Source organism: Cylas formicarius, unplaced genomic scaffold (genome assembly GCF_029955315.1).
Source record: "Cylas formicarius isolate icCylForm1 unplaced genomic scaffold, icCylForm1.1 PGA_scaffold_8__14_contigs__length_24414737, whole genome shotgun sequence".
Lineage (NCBI taxonomy): Eukaryota > Metazoa > Arthropoda > Insecta > Coleoptera > Brentidae > Cylas > Cylas formicarius.
The window spans coordinates 813,099-829,528 of NW_026844361.1; the positions used below are offsets into that span (position 1 = coordinate 813,099).

The 16,430-nt window shown below is 37.1% G+C and overlaps 2 protein-coding genes across 6 annotated transcripts in view; both read left to right on the forward strand.

The window, feature by feature from the left end:
- The window catches only part of LOC132706699 (eukaryotic translation initiation factor 4E transporter-like), a 43,898-nt gene extending 34,272 nt beyond the window's left edge, over positions 1 to 9,626 (forward strand). For 2 of the 4 annotated variants that reach the window (XM_060678177.1, XM_060678176.1), the window contains exons 10-13: positions 1,944 to 1,997; positions 2,098 to 2,901; positions 3,583 to 3,828; positions 8,962 to 9,626. In XM_060678177.1, coding sequence (XP_060534160.1) covers positions 1,944 to 1,997; positions 2,098 to 2,901; positions 3,583 to 3,788 — 1,064 coding nt within the window. In that variant the 3' untranslated portion in view covers positions 3,789 to 3,828; positions 8,962 to 9,626. The remainder of the gene's footprint in view (positions 1 to 1,943; positions 1,998 to 2,097; positions 2,902 to 3,582; positions 3,829 to 8,961) is intronic. The other 2 variants (XM_060678178.1, XM_060678179.1) reach the window with 1 other exon arrangement.
- A 1,565-nt stretch (positions 9,627 to 11,191) lies between these two features.
- LOC132706779 (uncharacterized) overlaps positions 11,192 to 16,430 on the forward strand; it is a 38,851-nt gene continuing 33,612 nt past the window's right edge. The window contains exon 1 of one of the 2 annotated variants that reach the window (XM_060678309.1): positions 11,192 to 12,558. The gene's annotated coding sequence lies outside the window, so the exon portion shown is untranslated. The remainder of the gene's footprint in view (positions 12,559 to 16,430) is intronic. The other variant, XM_060678308.1, reaches the window with a different exon arrangement.

Genomic DNA, 16,430 nt, shown 5'->3' on the forward strand with positions numbered 1-16,430 from the left:
AATAGATTATTCATCTTGCTTCCACTTATACTTTAATAGATGTTCCGCCCTAAATGGCTATCTGATCAATGCAAGACAGCCGTCACTAACGATCAGAATCAGTTGCACTTAGCATTTATTCATTTAACTAGTAAGCCGATACTCAGAAGTGAATTCATGTATTTTCTATGCAATAATAGATGAGGCTGTTCCTTAATGATATGTGAATATTTAAGTAGGTGAATCTACATGAAAAAAAAAAGATAATTTGTAATAAACACGTCATAAAAATTAAAACACTAGCAAAAAAATCGGAAAATTTAAAAAATATAGTAAATATATGTGGGCGACCGTAGCTTTAAGTAGTTCATACTCTCCCATATTTTGGGTTGGCCGTGTTTGTTGTGGTTTGTTTATTTTTGACTGGTATTATTTATCGGTCTAGACTAAACAGTTATAATTCAGTCATTCGTAATATTGTGGACCCATGGGAACTTACTTTGGCATTTTCCGAAGTGGAGCGCCAACCGGTGAAGATAGTCTGGCTTTATAGAAGCACTAGTTACGTCGGATTTTGAGTAGCTCGGATAGTTAATTTTTGATTGGCTATTTTGTAGTTGATCTAACGGATCGCGGATTGTTGGATTCCCTTTAATAATCAATTACGGAATTCGATTATTCATTGGTTTTAAGCACTGTATTATGTGCAATCTTTTAATATACCCGAGAAGTCTTTAACCCTATGTCGCCTCGCTCGCCATCAGAAGCCGCCGCACCGGACTTCTATTTTATTATTTTGATTATTTTACGATCTCCGACATACACAATCATATTTAGTCTGTATTTACGAGCCAAAATTGGAACTGGCACTACCAGAAAATGATTCTTATTCTTGCCTTCCAAATAGATACTACTGCGGTATCATCGTACCTTGCTTCACTTACAATATTTTTATTAAAAAATTTTTTTTGCATTGAGCCCACACCAGTTCTGTAGCATATACAAAGGCCAGGAGGCAATCTTAAAACTTGGTGACCCATTTCAGCAATTATTTCATCTGTAGAATATGGCAAGTTTGTTTTTTAATTATTGACGATTTTTAACAACTCACATTTTAGACTATTTTCGGGATAATTAATTCGCTTACTGTGCAGCCAATTGTTTTGTAATTATTATTATTATTGGTGTTACCTCTGTCTAGTGGACGACACTGGGCCGTAATAGACCAAGGTAGAACACTGGCAGGTAAATGGGTGGGTTTTGTCATTCTTAGTATAACGAGTGGATGCAGATCAAATATTGAGGCACATTCTCTCTTCGGTTTATAACAGACTATGATATCGCAAATCGTACTGACTCTAGATAGAAGTTGTAAAGTCCAGTGCCGTCTCGGGACGTATCTCAACGAATATTATTTGTTAAAGAGATGCGCGCAACTGACTGCAAATTTTGTTGTTTACTTTGAATGAGCCACCAAAAGTGCTATTGTTTTTTCGCAAATTTCGAAATTTTAATTGTGTAAAATATTTAACCTCTCTTCAACTTTTCTGTATATAACTGTAAGGGGCCAAGAAACAGTTAGTGTTGAAAGTCGATGTTCGACAACCATCATACCAACGTCCCAGGTCATACAATATAAAAAATGCGCCAGAGTAACGCTTATTTCGAAATCAGAGAACTATAGAAAATAATTCGCTGAGTTTGACTCGAAAAAGTACCCCGATGGTGTTTTTGGAACGGAAATTTTCGTGAATAAAAAAAGTTCTCACCCCTATATGGCACGTATATCTCGTCAAAAAGTTTGTATTTGCATTGTGTAGGTTATGCACTGACATGCACTAATCATCCTCCGTTAAATTAGTTCATTTCGCCAAATGTCGCTTTCGCAACTCGTCCGCCCACCTCGATCTCACCTCGCCACGATGCCACTTACTAAACCATTTTACGAATTTTATTACAAGCAGCTTACCGCGTCTCACCCATTATGGCCACGAGCCCCAATACCTTAGCGGTTCCCGGTGAGTGCTACCTTAACCGTCAACCCTTTTAACGATTCCGCCCCCATTTTACGATCCGATTCATAATGGCCGCTTTTCTTCTTGTACCTCGCCCGTCTAGCAATGCACCAGAGGATCCCATCGCCGCGCGAGCTCCAAGTCCACACCCAAAACATTCTGCAGAGGGCGCTAATCAAGAAGAAACTCGAGGAACAATCAGAGAACTACCGCAAGAAGCAGGAGATGCAACGTGGCGCGAGCCCGAACCCGGGCAGTTCCGGCGCGCAGGCGTCGCCTAAAAGCGTCGCATCGCCCACCCCTCTAGCGTTCACGCCGACGTCGGTGCTGCGTAAGATGACCGCCGACAAGGACGAGGGCAAGGAGAACAAAGCTTCGGGCGAGAAACCAATCGGACGTCCGCTCACGGGCGGGATGCGTCCGCAACAGCAGCAGGTGTCCGCGCAGCAGTGGAGCGGCCAGCAGTTTCCCGTGAAACAGGGACGTCCGATCGTAAAAGCGAACGCGAATTATCAAACCCAGACAGCCGAGCAGTTTTTTTCGCAAGCTCAACAACAACAGCGCCTGTACAACCAGTCTAACATGTCGCTGAACAGTCAGCAACAGCTGCAGCAACGAAAGCCGATGGTTTCGCAACAGCAGTATCCGGCTGCGCAGCAGCAGCAACAACAGTACGGGAGCTCCTCCGCGCAGTACCAGTCTAACCCTCAGTCGTTCTCGCAACAGCAGCTCACCCAGCAACAGTTGAGGGCGCAGCATCAGCACAGGCCGCAGCAACAGCAGCCGCAGGGTCAGAGCAACGGGAACCCGCAGCAGCAGCAGCAGCAGGGGTTCCAGCAGCAGGGCAACAACGGTACCGCTGACGCGGCGTGGCAGCAATTTCTCAATACTGCCGCCCAGCAGCAGAGTGAGTAGCGATCGACGTTTTCCTCCTGTTATTTTATATACCCACAAAGCTCACAGTTCTGGTGAAATATAACCTTGAAATAATAAAGACCTTTTCTTTTTCTGTGCCGTGCTCAGTGAAGGTCAGCGACCACGTTGGCAAATGCATGTCTATCTTGTGCGGTTCAAATGACTTGTTCAAAGTGCAGTTTCTGATGTTGCGCATCCAAGATAGACGTTTTCTTCCAGCTTTCCCTCAATTATTAGCTGGCGTATCTTATATTTTTTGTGTCTAAGAAGGTGAGCTAGACATGTTATTTTTCTAGCTTTCATTATATATAGGAACTCTCGCTCATCATTCGTAATTATCGCCGTCCAGGGAAAAATTAGCAATCCTTCTGTAGAACCAAAGCTCAGAACTCATTTACACATTGCACACAACAATTACAAGCTCACAAACTATAAAATTAAGATACTGTAATAATAGCCCAATGACAGTCCGCGCAAACGACCCATTCATTTGGCGTCTGTTGACATTAATCCTTGGTGTATGTCAACAATCACAAATTCCGATCTTTCACGGTAACATATAAACTCATGTTGACAACTTTAAATGTGTTGGTGATACATGTTTAGCCAATAAATTATTTTATTTGAATTTATTGAGTGAATAAATAAATCTAAATTCCATTCGGTGTTATAGGCGGCCGCCCAGCCAACCCGTCGGCGATCTCTCGCAACGACGGCGCCCTCTCGCCGACTACGTCGAACCAGCTGGCGCGCTGGTTCTCTCCCGACCTGCTGGAGAGGGCGCGCGGGGGCAAACTGCCCAGCACTGCTAATTTGGCGCGCCACGCCCTCAGCCTCGAGGAAATCGAGCGTCAGGCGGCTCCGCCCGTCCACAATTAGGTGTCGGGCTCCGCGCGTTACCCCTCGACCGCCGACAACGGTAAGACTTGCGAGTGGTGGAGCCTGGGTTTATGTTGTAGATTTTTATCGAGACACTGCCAAACCTAGTACATAAAAACTTCCGAGACACGACAAATGGTCGTGACTATAAGAATAATGTAATGCCATTAACGTTTTCTATCTGCCCGAGGACACTTATAGGCAATAAATTGTTACTGTTGTATTTCAAATTTATTTAGTGTTTAATAAATTCCTATTTGTTTATTCTTCATTCCTACCAAAATTGATAATAAGCGTTTATTTCTTTTAAAAAAATGGAATAATACTACTTGATTATCCATGGAAATGTTCATTGTACTGCAATGGATTGGTTTCAAACAGGTAATTGGTCAAATATATTTTAATTTCTTCCCAGTTCCATGTCTTATGTGGAGTTCACTTTTCAACCGACCTCGTTTGTAATAATAATAATAATAATAATAATAATAATAATAATAATAATAATAATAATAATAATAATAAAGGTTTTAGAAAGAAACTGTAACTGTAATGCTATTTAGAAATCTTCTAGATTCCTTTTGCGTCGGTTGTTCATGAATCGGACTTGCCAAAGTTTTGCCAATCATCCTGTTGGCTTCTTCAGAGCTAAACTGGGACTGGCTCGCTGGTTTGTTATGTTATAGGGACCATAATGTTAAGTTTGAGAAAGAATTCATCATACCCGTAAAGAAATAACCAAATCAATAAGACTCTTCCTTTTTCTACATCTTAAGATTGTTTCCATCTGGTCCCCATCAGAGTTCGATACCCTTTCAAACACGACAATCGTCTTTTATCTTTTACCCAGACTTACATTTGAAAAACAAAGATCAACACTAGTGAAACCAGAATACCAAAACTCCTTATCTTAATTGAAAAATGTTTGTCTGGAACATATGTTTCTTGTAACGGTCAAATTTATGAGCAAACGTCGGGAACTGCTAGGGATTCATTCATTATCACCAGTCATCGCAAATATATTTATGGAAGTATTTGAAAAGAAGGCCCTCGACCCCTTCCCTCTAAAACTAAAATTATGGAAGATATTAAACGTTAAATCACAAAATACACTTCATCACAACCTTTCAAAGACAATGAGTCTTAAAGCAACCCCACACTTGCCACTTACCTCCAAACACAAGACATATAACGTCGAAACAAATTTACCACTTGTCCAAAAATCTCTCAACAACAGACCAACTCATCAGCAGTTACCTAACATAGTAACGAAACCGGGCGTCAAATCTTATTCTTTAAAATTAAATTTCATGCATGTAATCTGTAGAATCTGTATAAATCTGAACCATGACTGAGGTTGTTACCTTTCACCAATATGGGAATCAGTCATCCAAGTCAATGTTCTTCTCCTACTTTAACTCCGCCCCCTTAAACAAAATATAAGCAAGTACAGAGTAGAATGCGAGCCAGTTCCGAAGAAGAAGCCAACAGGATAATTCGCGAAACGTTAGTGAGTTTGATATATAAACAACCGACGCTAGAGGAGTCCATGTTTTTTACACTAAACCTATTATTTACATATATATGTGCATTTCAAAGCATTTACAATATTTGCTATGGACACTAAACCTATTATTTACATATATATGTGCATTTGAAAGCATTTACAATATTTGCTATGGACCGGTATTACATGTTAAGTTGGACACTAACTGCTTAAATCAGAAAACTATTGCTTTGATAACAAAGGTTTGTGCAGCTGCTTCTTGAAAGCATATTTATTCTTTAATATTTTAAATTTATTCGGTAGATTATGAAGTACTTTTGTCACGCAATACGAATACGAGCGCTTGAAAATTTCCATTGGGTGAACTGGAAGGAACTAAATTTTGTATTCGATATTTTAAGCGTATTGGTTCACCTTCTATATTTAATACATAATTGTGGGTTTGCATAAATTTTATTCTGTTTATTTTTGTTGCTGATAATATTTTTCTACTTAAAAATATTATCAGCAACAGATGTAATTAGGTCTAAATCCCGATTCCTTTTCGGAGATTATATTAAATTTGTTTAAGTAGCTAACCAGTTGTCATTCAACCGTTTCCTCTATGACGTTGGCAAATGTTGGTCGAAGGTTCTCAACTATAGCAAGACTTGGGTAGTGGTAGAATTCTAGCCTTCTTCCATTCGCGAGGAAATTCTGATTTTTCGAGACAGAAATTTATGATATGGGTAAAGTATGGTAGCGAAAATGATAGAAGAAACTTAAGCTTTGGTTTTAATATTATTAATAATTTCAAGTATTTCAATTTCTTTTACACGTTAAAATTAAACATTACATTATTTTCATAGAACTCTTGACTTTCACGATCTGCTGGTATGAACTCTAATTCTCTTAAAGTAGACCACATTTCTTTATTTTTTCTGTTAGAGTATATTTTCTTTTCCCTTCTAACTGTACCGATAACCCCATTTTAAAATCTTTTATAATTTTCAAAAAATATCTCTTTAATCACCAATTTTCATTATATAATTTAATTTCATTTTTCGAAAACATCTTGGGTAATGCTGTTTGACATCTGAAGCTGTAGCTGATGCACTTATTATTCTGTTCAATCAATCCTTGGCGTCCGGAATTTTTACAATTGTTCACAAAGTCAAAAAAGGGTATGTTGTTGTCAATTTTGCAGCAGTTTATGGAAGCTGAATTTATCGTAATCAAATCGATTCGCGATAACTGTTTTTTTTTATAAGTGGCTACAAATTTTGTTTTTGATGTTTTATTGAATTTCGCTTTGATGGAGGATTAAGTAATATTTTTGTTCTGCCCTACTTTGTTTTTTCATAAAATAAAACAATCCTAGAAATATGGCATATTTTTTAAAGGCTTTATTTCAAAAACCATTGATTTGATTTTCTACATGAAGTTATGTTAGACAAACGTTGTTTAGAATTGTTTAGTGAGTCCAAAAATTCAACAAATCATATAGATGGAGTTCCATTTAAATAACAAAATTGAGGTGAAACCAGAAACGCATTTGTATTGTTTTTTTGTTAGACATTTTCACAATATTCAAACATGTAAATCAACAAACAAATCAATTAATACTCCGATGTTTGAGGTAGTTTCTGGAATGAAAAGGAAATTTTGGCGGTTAGGTTAAAGTGCGACTTCTCGGTACTTTTAGAAAAATTATCTCACGTTGGAATTAGAGCATATAGTGGGGTACCGCAGGGACTCATTTTGGAGTACCTGCTATTTTTGATTTACATGCTACCCTTTTATCCTCCAAGACCAATTAAAATAAATAGCTGCCTCAGGAATCTATAAGTCTAGTGTTCAGCAAACATAATTAATATAAACTTCGATAAAACTCAAATTCTAAATTTTGACGATGCTTCCAGCTATGGTAAAACATTTTCTTATGGTGTTGGAGTAACTAAAAACTCTAAATGTTTAGGGTTTTACTTGGAGTTTTTAGACTCTCAAAGAAAGATCTCTAAGAACTGCTTTTTTCACCATATTTCGTATGCAATTATTTCTTGGGGGCTGGAATCTATTAGTACTAGAGCTATTAGAATAATAAACCTGAACAGAATATAAATGTAAACAACATTTCCTTAGTTTTTAAAGTTCTTAAGTTCACATTTTAAATATATAATATAAGCATTTTTATAATTTTAGTAACTCTATCACCACTTATGACAGAAATGCTTATTAAATACTTACTATATAATAAACTTCCAATTGAGTTTAAGGTTGTAAAGCGTAAGCAATTCAAAGAAAAAGTAAGAAAAGTCCTTTATGCAAAACTCAAATTCATGAATATCTCCGGGACTAATTCTGTGAAAAAATCTCTCTTAAATTGATGCAGAAAATGATATTACTCAATATTGAAACTTAAATATAATAATAGTAATAGTAATAATATTGTGTATTACCGACTACGACAAAGCAACGTCAAATAGGTACAGCGCAACCCTGAAAAATGTAATTAAATGCATTAAACTAATATAAAAAACCAAAACACCACACACATTTAAACAATTTGAAATAGAAATAGTTTACAAACAAACTAACCAACCATTGGTAAACGTTCTTTTTTACATTTTTAATTGCCTCAAAGTATATTCTTTTTTCTATTTTTAATTGCCATAAACTATGTTCAATTCACCACTCAACATTTCCGTGTCACCAGCGTCGTAAATTTTAACTTATGGTACAAGTGTAATATCTGTCTATATATGTACTACTTACTATTTTTTCGATAAGTATACATGTTTTTTTTTTTAAATAAATTGTTCTATTCTATAAGCTTATGCAAAATCACCAAAAATTAATACATAGCGTCACTTAAATTAACGGATCATCTAGCAGAAAGCAAACTAAAAGTGTAATCTATGGAATTGTCTTTCCTATTGACTTCCACAAATACCGAATATTTTTAGCTGATGCTCATTAACAGCTCTAGAGTATCTATCCATATGAACATTGAAGCCCTAGTTTGTACGATGTAAAAGGATCTGAAATTATTTCTTCTATTTCTAGTGACTATTTCGACATTAACTACTTCGAACAAATCAGAACAGTTGATTGTACTATTGACAGTACCATGATTCTTCACAGAAACAGAGACATTTATGTTGAACCCTTTCCACTGTACAGCCATGGACAGTATGGTATGGAGAAAAACTGCACCATACTCCAGTTTAGACCTCGCCAATGCACAGTAAACACCTCTCACTGCATCAAGAGAAAATTGGTTCTTAAAACAAAAACAAAACCCAACCGTTTGTGTTTATGTGATCAACAAAAGTTAAACCTTCATCGAAAATGACACCTAGATCTTTTATTTTACTAACATATTTCAAGTTATCTCCATTAATTGAATTACCCTCGAATAAACTAATTTTGTAATAGTTTTTGTTGTTATTTGAGTTCACCCATTTGTTATTAATTTTAATATTATTAATTATTTTCGTTTTTTGTCATTCGTGCTTTTAAACTTGCTTGAACAAGACGCTTTTGACGTTCGTAGTTTGACTGTTTACCCTTTTACCTGACTTAGCGATAACTTGTGTTGCAGAAAGTTTCGAGACATTTAAAACAATTTTTTTATGCATCCAATTTTTAAGTCCACTATAATTCTGATCTTGTCAATTTTTGTTCCAGGTCGCCATTGTTAACGACGGGAAAAGCATTTCCCAAACGTTCGTAAGTCCTATAGTAGGTGACCTGTCAATTTTTCCCCCCACCCCCAGGAGGTGAGAACGGAAAACCGACGCCACTGGTCCTGATGTCGTCGTCCCCGGTCTTGTAAATAGCCGAAGCTCTTTGTGATAGCCGGGGGGCGGGGAGGGGTCGGGAACAGGCATCCATTTTGTTTTGTATAGATGATAATAGTCGGGCCGTCTCAAACTAAAGAGGAAATTTTTGCTTTTCGAGGAACGATTTTTTTTTTTTGTAACGGGATGAAAAATATTTTTACGTTCGGTTTGATGTTGCACAGGATTTTCCGTTTCATTTTGGTGTACGTGTTGATAATTGTAACCGTTTTGAAAGATTACTATGAAAAATACATATTAAAAGTAAATGTGTAAGAAGCGCCGAAAATGCGTTCCTTTCTCTTGAACATTCCAACGGCGCACTTTCGAACCGCTCCTCCTCCGTCTTGGTTTTTTTTCTCCTTGGATCGTCAACGACGCCGCGGCAGAAGTCCGGAACCGATCGTATCTAAAGAGAAACTGTGAAATGGTTTTTTTTTCTTGTAAATATGAAATTGTCGCATACTTATTTGACATTTCTTTCGAAACTGTAATAAATCGATTAAAGATTGGCGGGGGTTGGTTTCATTTGGCGCGGAAAAGTTTGAAATCGCGTGGTCTGTTCCGCTCCTCCCTCTAACAGATGGCGCGACGCTGAACAGTCAATTTCGAATCCCGCCTATTGGGATTTATTTGGGGGCCGTTTAAAAACAATTGCCAGCGCGGAGCAAGGTCTCCAAAACGACATCCTCTCGTTCCATGAGTTCCGAATGGAATCCTGCAGACGTTTAGCCCAGATCTTACTTGGCATTTTCAATGCTCGCGCTCCAAAAACACTTCGAACACTCGAATTTAGATAGAGAAATTTAGAAGAATTAAAAAAATATGTAGAAAGTGTTTTAATAATAGTAATATTTTATTGTCCTATCTATTTTCGTTTTTAAGACAAAAAATAAAAACTTTATTTTTGTGCCATATTTGTGCCTTACCCTTTATTTTAATCAAGGAGTCACCTCTTAAATTTGTCACGTTTCTTTTGAAACACCCTGTATAAACGCTACAATAAAAACTATCCGTCTTTGGCTGCGTATCTGAACAGAAAGGCAAATTTTCTAGATAACTGCTCTTTTACCTTTTTATCTCATTATTTAGGAGCAGGTTGTATGTCGGAGCTAATAAATATTAAAATAAAGCTAATAATAGACCCAAAGTGGCTTTCCTTTAATTAAGTTTTATTGTTTGGATCTAGGATAAACCAATACTTAATTAGAAAGGCCTTACTTTCAACACTGTGTCTTAGATAACAGTACATAAGCTGGAAAGTTCTCATTAAAAAAAAAAAAAAAAAGTCACAACTAAGAATCGATTTTTTCCCCATTTTAAATAATATAAAATGCAAAAATCAATGTTTCAAAGGTCCAAATTGTTGTGCCTGTCACAACAAAAAAATGACAGAAGTATTGTTTCAAAAAGTTCGAACAAAAATTTAGGTTAAGTTTAAAAAATCTAAGATTGCTTTGAATCAAAAGTAGCCACAAATAGCAAATGTAAAACTTTTTTTTAAGTAGTTTTTGGCAAACGAAATATTAAATTTCATACCATTATCGGATCCCCTATATCTAACCATTTCAGATTGCAAGCGAACTGTAAATGGAGCGTTCATTTTACATTGCATTTATATTCCAAACATTTCGTAAAATTTGCAATTTCTATGTTATTTTAACAATTTCCCACCTCGTTTCCCGTCGAAAAGAACTTTAGAGGATTCGTTACAGTATCGGTGCGCATGGTGAATGAGGTAACATCGATGCGTCGAAGGTCGCGTTTGTTTGTTTAACGTATGACCCGTTTCTCGATAAAGCGTGGTTAAGTATTGAAAATCGAACGATTTGGAGCCTCGCCAGCGCAAACTTTTACATGCTTTTGTTAGTGTTCTGAATAAATTCTTAAAAAATTACAAATTGGTTTGAATTTAATCTTCTGACACACTGTGAACCAGATCACAGCCTTCAGAGTTTAGACACGTTCGCCGCCTTATATTTCTACGTCGCGAACGTACGTGAGACTGAAATCCGGGTATTTTCTAGCCAAAGTTCGGTTTCGGGGAAAGTTTAATGAATAAAGATCCTCAATTTGCACAATTTATTCGACAATTTACATACGCTCTCCGCATACTTTACACTTTCATTTACCAACGTCGGAATTATACCCATTTGTCATTTTTGTTTATCATTGTTAATATATTTACAAATGGGGACGACAACAAAGTTTCGAATAAATACCTTTAAGGTTATGCGAAATACCCATCAGACAAAAACATCATTTGTCAACTTGTCTAATTATTTCCAAAAGTTTTAAACAATGGCAACTGATCATTTGAAATATAGTCATACCTTTAAAAATGAACTTCATTTTACAGCCAATTAGCAACCCGTATTTTCTAATAAGCGAACGAACGTTTTCGGCAACCGACCAGGGAGACAGCATTGGAAATAGGCACAATTACGACTATATTATCAGAAACCACGTTTAAAGGACAAAACCAAAACATCCTACCACTGCCACCACCAATTTATAACTTCCACTTTCGCATAACGGTTTGAAGAAAAAAAAAAACACGGTTGGTACATTAATAAGTAAACGTCAACCGTGTCACGCCGCTAAATTTCCATGGAAACGATCGTCAATTGTTTAACAATGATCGTAATGGTAGCAGTGTTTTCAAGTCGCGTTGGCGATCATCCTCGTCGCAATGAAAGAGCTCGCACCATATATACGCTGTGAGTAACAGTCGTGGGGAAAGCACGCCATTATCTTTTTACTTTAGCGTTCAAGGCTGCCGTTTCGTCTTGTTCGAACAACGCATAAAAACGCACACCACTGGTATCGATCTGTTACCGGGATGAAATACTAGACAAAGGAACCCGCGCACTGGTGCCTCTGGCACTCCGCGAAAACCCAAAACATTACAAAACCGCTTCGTTATAAACAACCTACCCCAACCTCCGGTTGTCGACTGTGAAACTTTGTCGAGCCGCTCCCAAACCAGGCAAACGGCGCACGGTTCGGTCCCGATCGCTTGTTTTCGGGAGCGTTCGTTGACGTTTGGGTGCGCAGTTTGAGTCGACTGCCGATTGTGGAAGACGGAAAGTCTTGTTTCATTCATCTATAGATAAAATTTGCTGCTAGAAAATATCCTCAGCGGACGCGTGAAACGTTGTTAATGTTTGTTCAAACTGTAATGTAGTTCGACTTGCCGGATTCGTGATATTGCAGAAGAGTAGTGAACGTGGACAGGGTAAGGAATTCGTTAGTTAAAGTCGATGGCCGTGTCTGGTAGTACACCGTGTGGTTGGCGTCCGCCGTAATGGCGTGTGGCGGGCACTCGCAATCGATCTACGAAGAATAATATTTTAAACCAGATCGAGGAAGTGTGGTAAATCTCGGACAATCGAAATTTCGGTTTTCGTGATTATTTTAACTGACGTCAACCCTCGCTTATAAGGTAATTTAACCAAGTATGCGCTTTCGTGGGGTAGAATTTTCCAAAAACCGTTCGGTCAGTTTAAATCGATTCAAAAACCTATTTTCCTATAAACTATGCGGCTGTACAAATATTAACCCAACGACTGCTAGTTTGGCGCATGTCTTTACGACGCTATTGATCATGCGCATTTGTAAATTGAGAAGGAGCAAGACCCGCCAAGTTTCAGTGGTATTTTATAGTTGAAACTGGTGGCATTAGTACGCATGCCATGAATTGTAACCATAATTTTAGTTTGTTTAGTATTGCATGAGCTTAATTACTTTAATTTAATTGTTAATATTAAGAGAAACTTTTAACTAATTTAAAAACCAGCGCCAAATACTATAAAATAAATGTATTTTACATCCACAAAAACGCCAATCTGAAAAAACATGATTATTACGCTAATTTACCGGTCTGCGCTGATAGTCTTAAACAAATTTGTCGAAATTCGACTGATATTGACGTCTTACGAAAAGTGCTTCAGCAAAGCATCTTTTTGAAAAGCATTGCAGGTTTCCGTTCGGTCGAATTGCGCTCGTTTGTTGCTAGGATTTTCACTCCACTTGGGTAAATCTATATTGATGTCATATGCCAGTAAATAAGTCTGCTCGCCTTTACTACTTTACAATCATCCATTTGCGATGAAACGACAGTTACTTAATGAGGTAACATAAACGGACTTGGACGTACGGTTGGCCACCATTCACCTTGACTAAAAAAAATATATTTTAGTTTTTTTTGGTACACCTGAGTTATGTGAAAGTCCCGATTTTTAGAGTATGCTGCAGTATTACGGGAGAATTAAGAAGTCCTTGCAATGCTTTTGAAGCAGTGAACAAATACTTATGTATCTTTCTTAAAGTTTTTTATTGGTATGTTCTTCATCAGTATTTGCCTAGCTTAATCTTAATGCGGGGTAAGTATTTTAAGAACCGGGACCGTCACTGGAATTTTCAAATTAAATCATTTAAACCGTTTTTTACAATCTTTACAATCGTATCTATATGCTTAGTTTTATATAGGGCCCTTCGAAACTGTGATAAATTATGATTGATATGAAAGCAAGTCCTAATTTCCAACTGGTTTTTCTGATTTTTGTTCGATGATATCCGGCAGACGCAGATTTTTAATTGAAATATTTATTGAAAAGGGAACCAGGAATGGTGTACAGGTTTATATAGACCATACATTTAGACGTTTGTTTGTTTATTTTTTTAAATGTGCACCAATTAAAATTTAAAAGGCTTATTTTTTATTTTAGATTTAAGCGTTCTACGAGTTTAATTGTGTTTTTTTTGTTGTTGTTGTGGACTAGTTGCGACAAAAAATAATACACCCTCAATACCGGTTGCATTTATTTTACTCTAATTTTTAGTCTATTGTTTTCAGCATAGATATGATAAATAGTAATATACCATAGGCGCAACACCAATTTATTTTTTTGCTCTTTTCACATTTTGATGCTCATTTTTTATTTTAATTTCCCCTTTTGTGTTTCTTGCCACTATGAGGGCTGGTTCAAAGTTGAACACCATAGACGTGCGTTGCTGGAGCGAAAATAATTTAATTAACTCGTTTCATAGGTATCGAAGACAGAAGGTTTAAATGGCGGTACCAATTTATATGTAGTCAAGTTGAAGACAATTTTTAAAAATGAAAACCTTTGGCATCTGATACAGTTGACGGGTACTAGAAGAAGACGTATATGGGCAAAAGTACTTGTTAAGTTGACGAACTAAACAATAGCCAGATTGGCGAGAAAAGTAGACTGTATAAATTATAGGAAATCGACGAATTGAGGCCTTAACTTATGTATTTGATCGCACTTATAGTCCCGGATTATGTGGAGAGCCGGCCGGGAGATTGGAACGCTCTAAATTGTCACTTACAGATAATTGTTAATTATATAGTCACTAAATAAAAGTCTCTCGAAACGACCGAAAGAGTAAAGAAAGAAATCACAAACGACGAATTAAAACGTGTTGTTTCTGCCGCAATTTTCTATCTATTGATCGATAAATTTTGAATCCAAAAAACGGAAACCACAACTTGCACTTTGCACTTGCGTGCAGGCCTCAAAACTTACCGCGAAATTAAAATCATTTAAGTGTCAAAATAAATTGTAATGGTAGTAAATTGTTTTCCATTTTAATATTAGGACAACTAACATTAGAAAAATGGCTAAATTAAATTAATTAAACCCACCAAAATACAAAGTATTTTTTTAAATCTGCTATTTGTAGCGGACACAGTTTAATAACCGGGAGCTTCACAGTACCCTTTAAGTCTTGGCAAGAGCCACTCTGACTATACCGTCTGAACCGCGATATTGGCTGGGCGAGATCATCTTTTATTAGGGCCTGCGTACCAATTACAACAGAAGAAGAATTTTGTATACCATTTGGTACGCCAATAATACGTATGTAAAAATTCTTTAGACCACCGAGCCCAGAAATCTTGATGCATTCGCGGGAGTAGTTGTGACTAAGAGAAGTCGAAGTGTAATCGCGTTCAGTGGGATCTATAAGGGGTTTCATTGTAAGAAAATTACCTGGCGTGAGAGTTGAAAAGTCGTTGGGATCTCTACTTAAAAGGGTAAGTGAGCGAATATTCAAAATGACTTCAATTTGGATAAAAGTGTTCAACTCTTCATATGTTGGTATCTGACCACCAACGACCCTGTGAAGGTGACTTTTAACCGCTTTCACCCTCACTTCCCATAACCTACCAAAATGTGGAGCCGAAGGGCGGACTCTCGCATAAAACTATTTTACTGCTTTTGAACGCCTACAAAATTTGTTCCACACTCACTATATGTTCACATCTACCTCTACGAGCTAAAAAGCGATGTAAACCAGCTAAAAGTCTAAAGTCTAAAGATCGGACACCAATTCCAAGTGCAAAGCTTTCACGGAGTAACAAACGAATGCGAGACATCTTAATGGTTAGAGGTTCAACATAATCCACACCCGCATGCAGAAAGGGAAAAACTAGCGTGAGCTATATGACCCATTAATGGTTGAATTGATTTGGGATTAATTTTCCAACACGTTAGACAACGGTGAATTATTCTACGAATGCACCGTTTAAGGGAGATAACCCAATATCGTTGGGAAAGCAAAAATAGTACTGTTTGCACAATTGCATGAAAATATTTCAAATGAATATATTCCACTATTAATTCAGTAAGGCGGCTTTTGCTAGGTAAGAGAGTTGGATATTTTCCTTCGTAAGCAAGGAGAACTTGCCCAAGTCTCCTGTGGATCTAAGAAAGTACACAGTTTTCGCACAGCTTTAGAAGGGGTTTTATTTTTATATCATGCTAAAATTCGTCGTTAAAGGAGGAGCGTTGGCTAATCAAAATCTGCATTGATTCGTGTATTCCTCGTAAGGATAAATGCACAAAACGTACAATGTAAGAAAACACCCGTTTTAAGCGATCAAAGGAAAAATATTAATTAATTCGTCACACGGAGGAGCTAATATATTAGCCAATAAAATTGTTCATTCTTAAACCAAATCTTCTTCGGAAGATTGGGCTTCGACTAATACTGGTCAATCGTTTTGACCGGAAGTAAGAAAAGAGGTGTCCCCACCAAAAAGCATTTGATACCAGATCGGATGGTAATATACCTCTAGAGTCCAAAACAGCAGGGTTGAGCTCAGAATGTTCGTGACACCATTTTATCCCTTGAATAAACGTCCCACGATTATTTACGAACGTTTTCCACCTATGAGGAGATGACTTAATCCAGAAGAGCACAATCATGGAATCGGACCCAGCATATAATTGACAACCCAATTTTGTCTTCAAATACTTTGCTTATATTAGAGATAAGGCGAGCCAA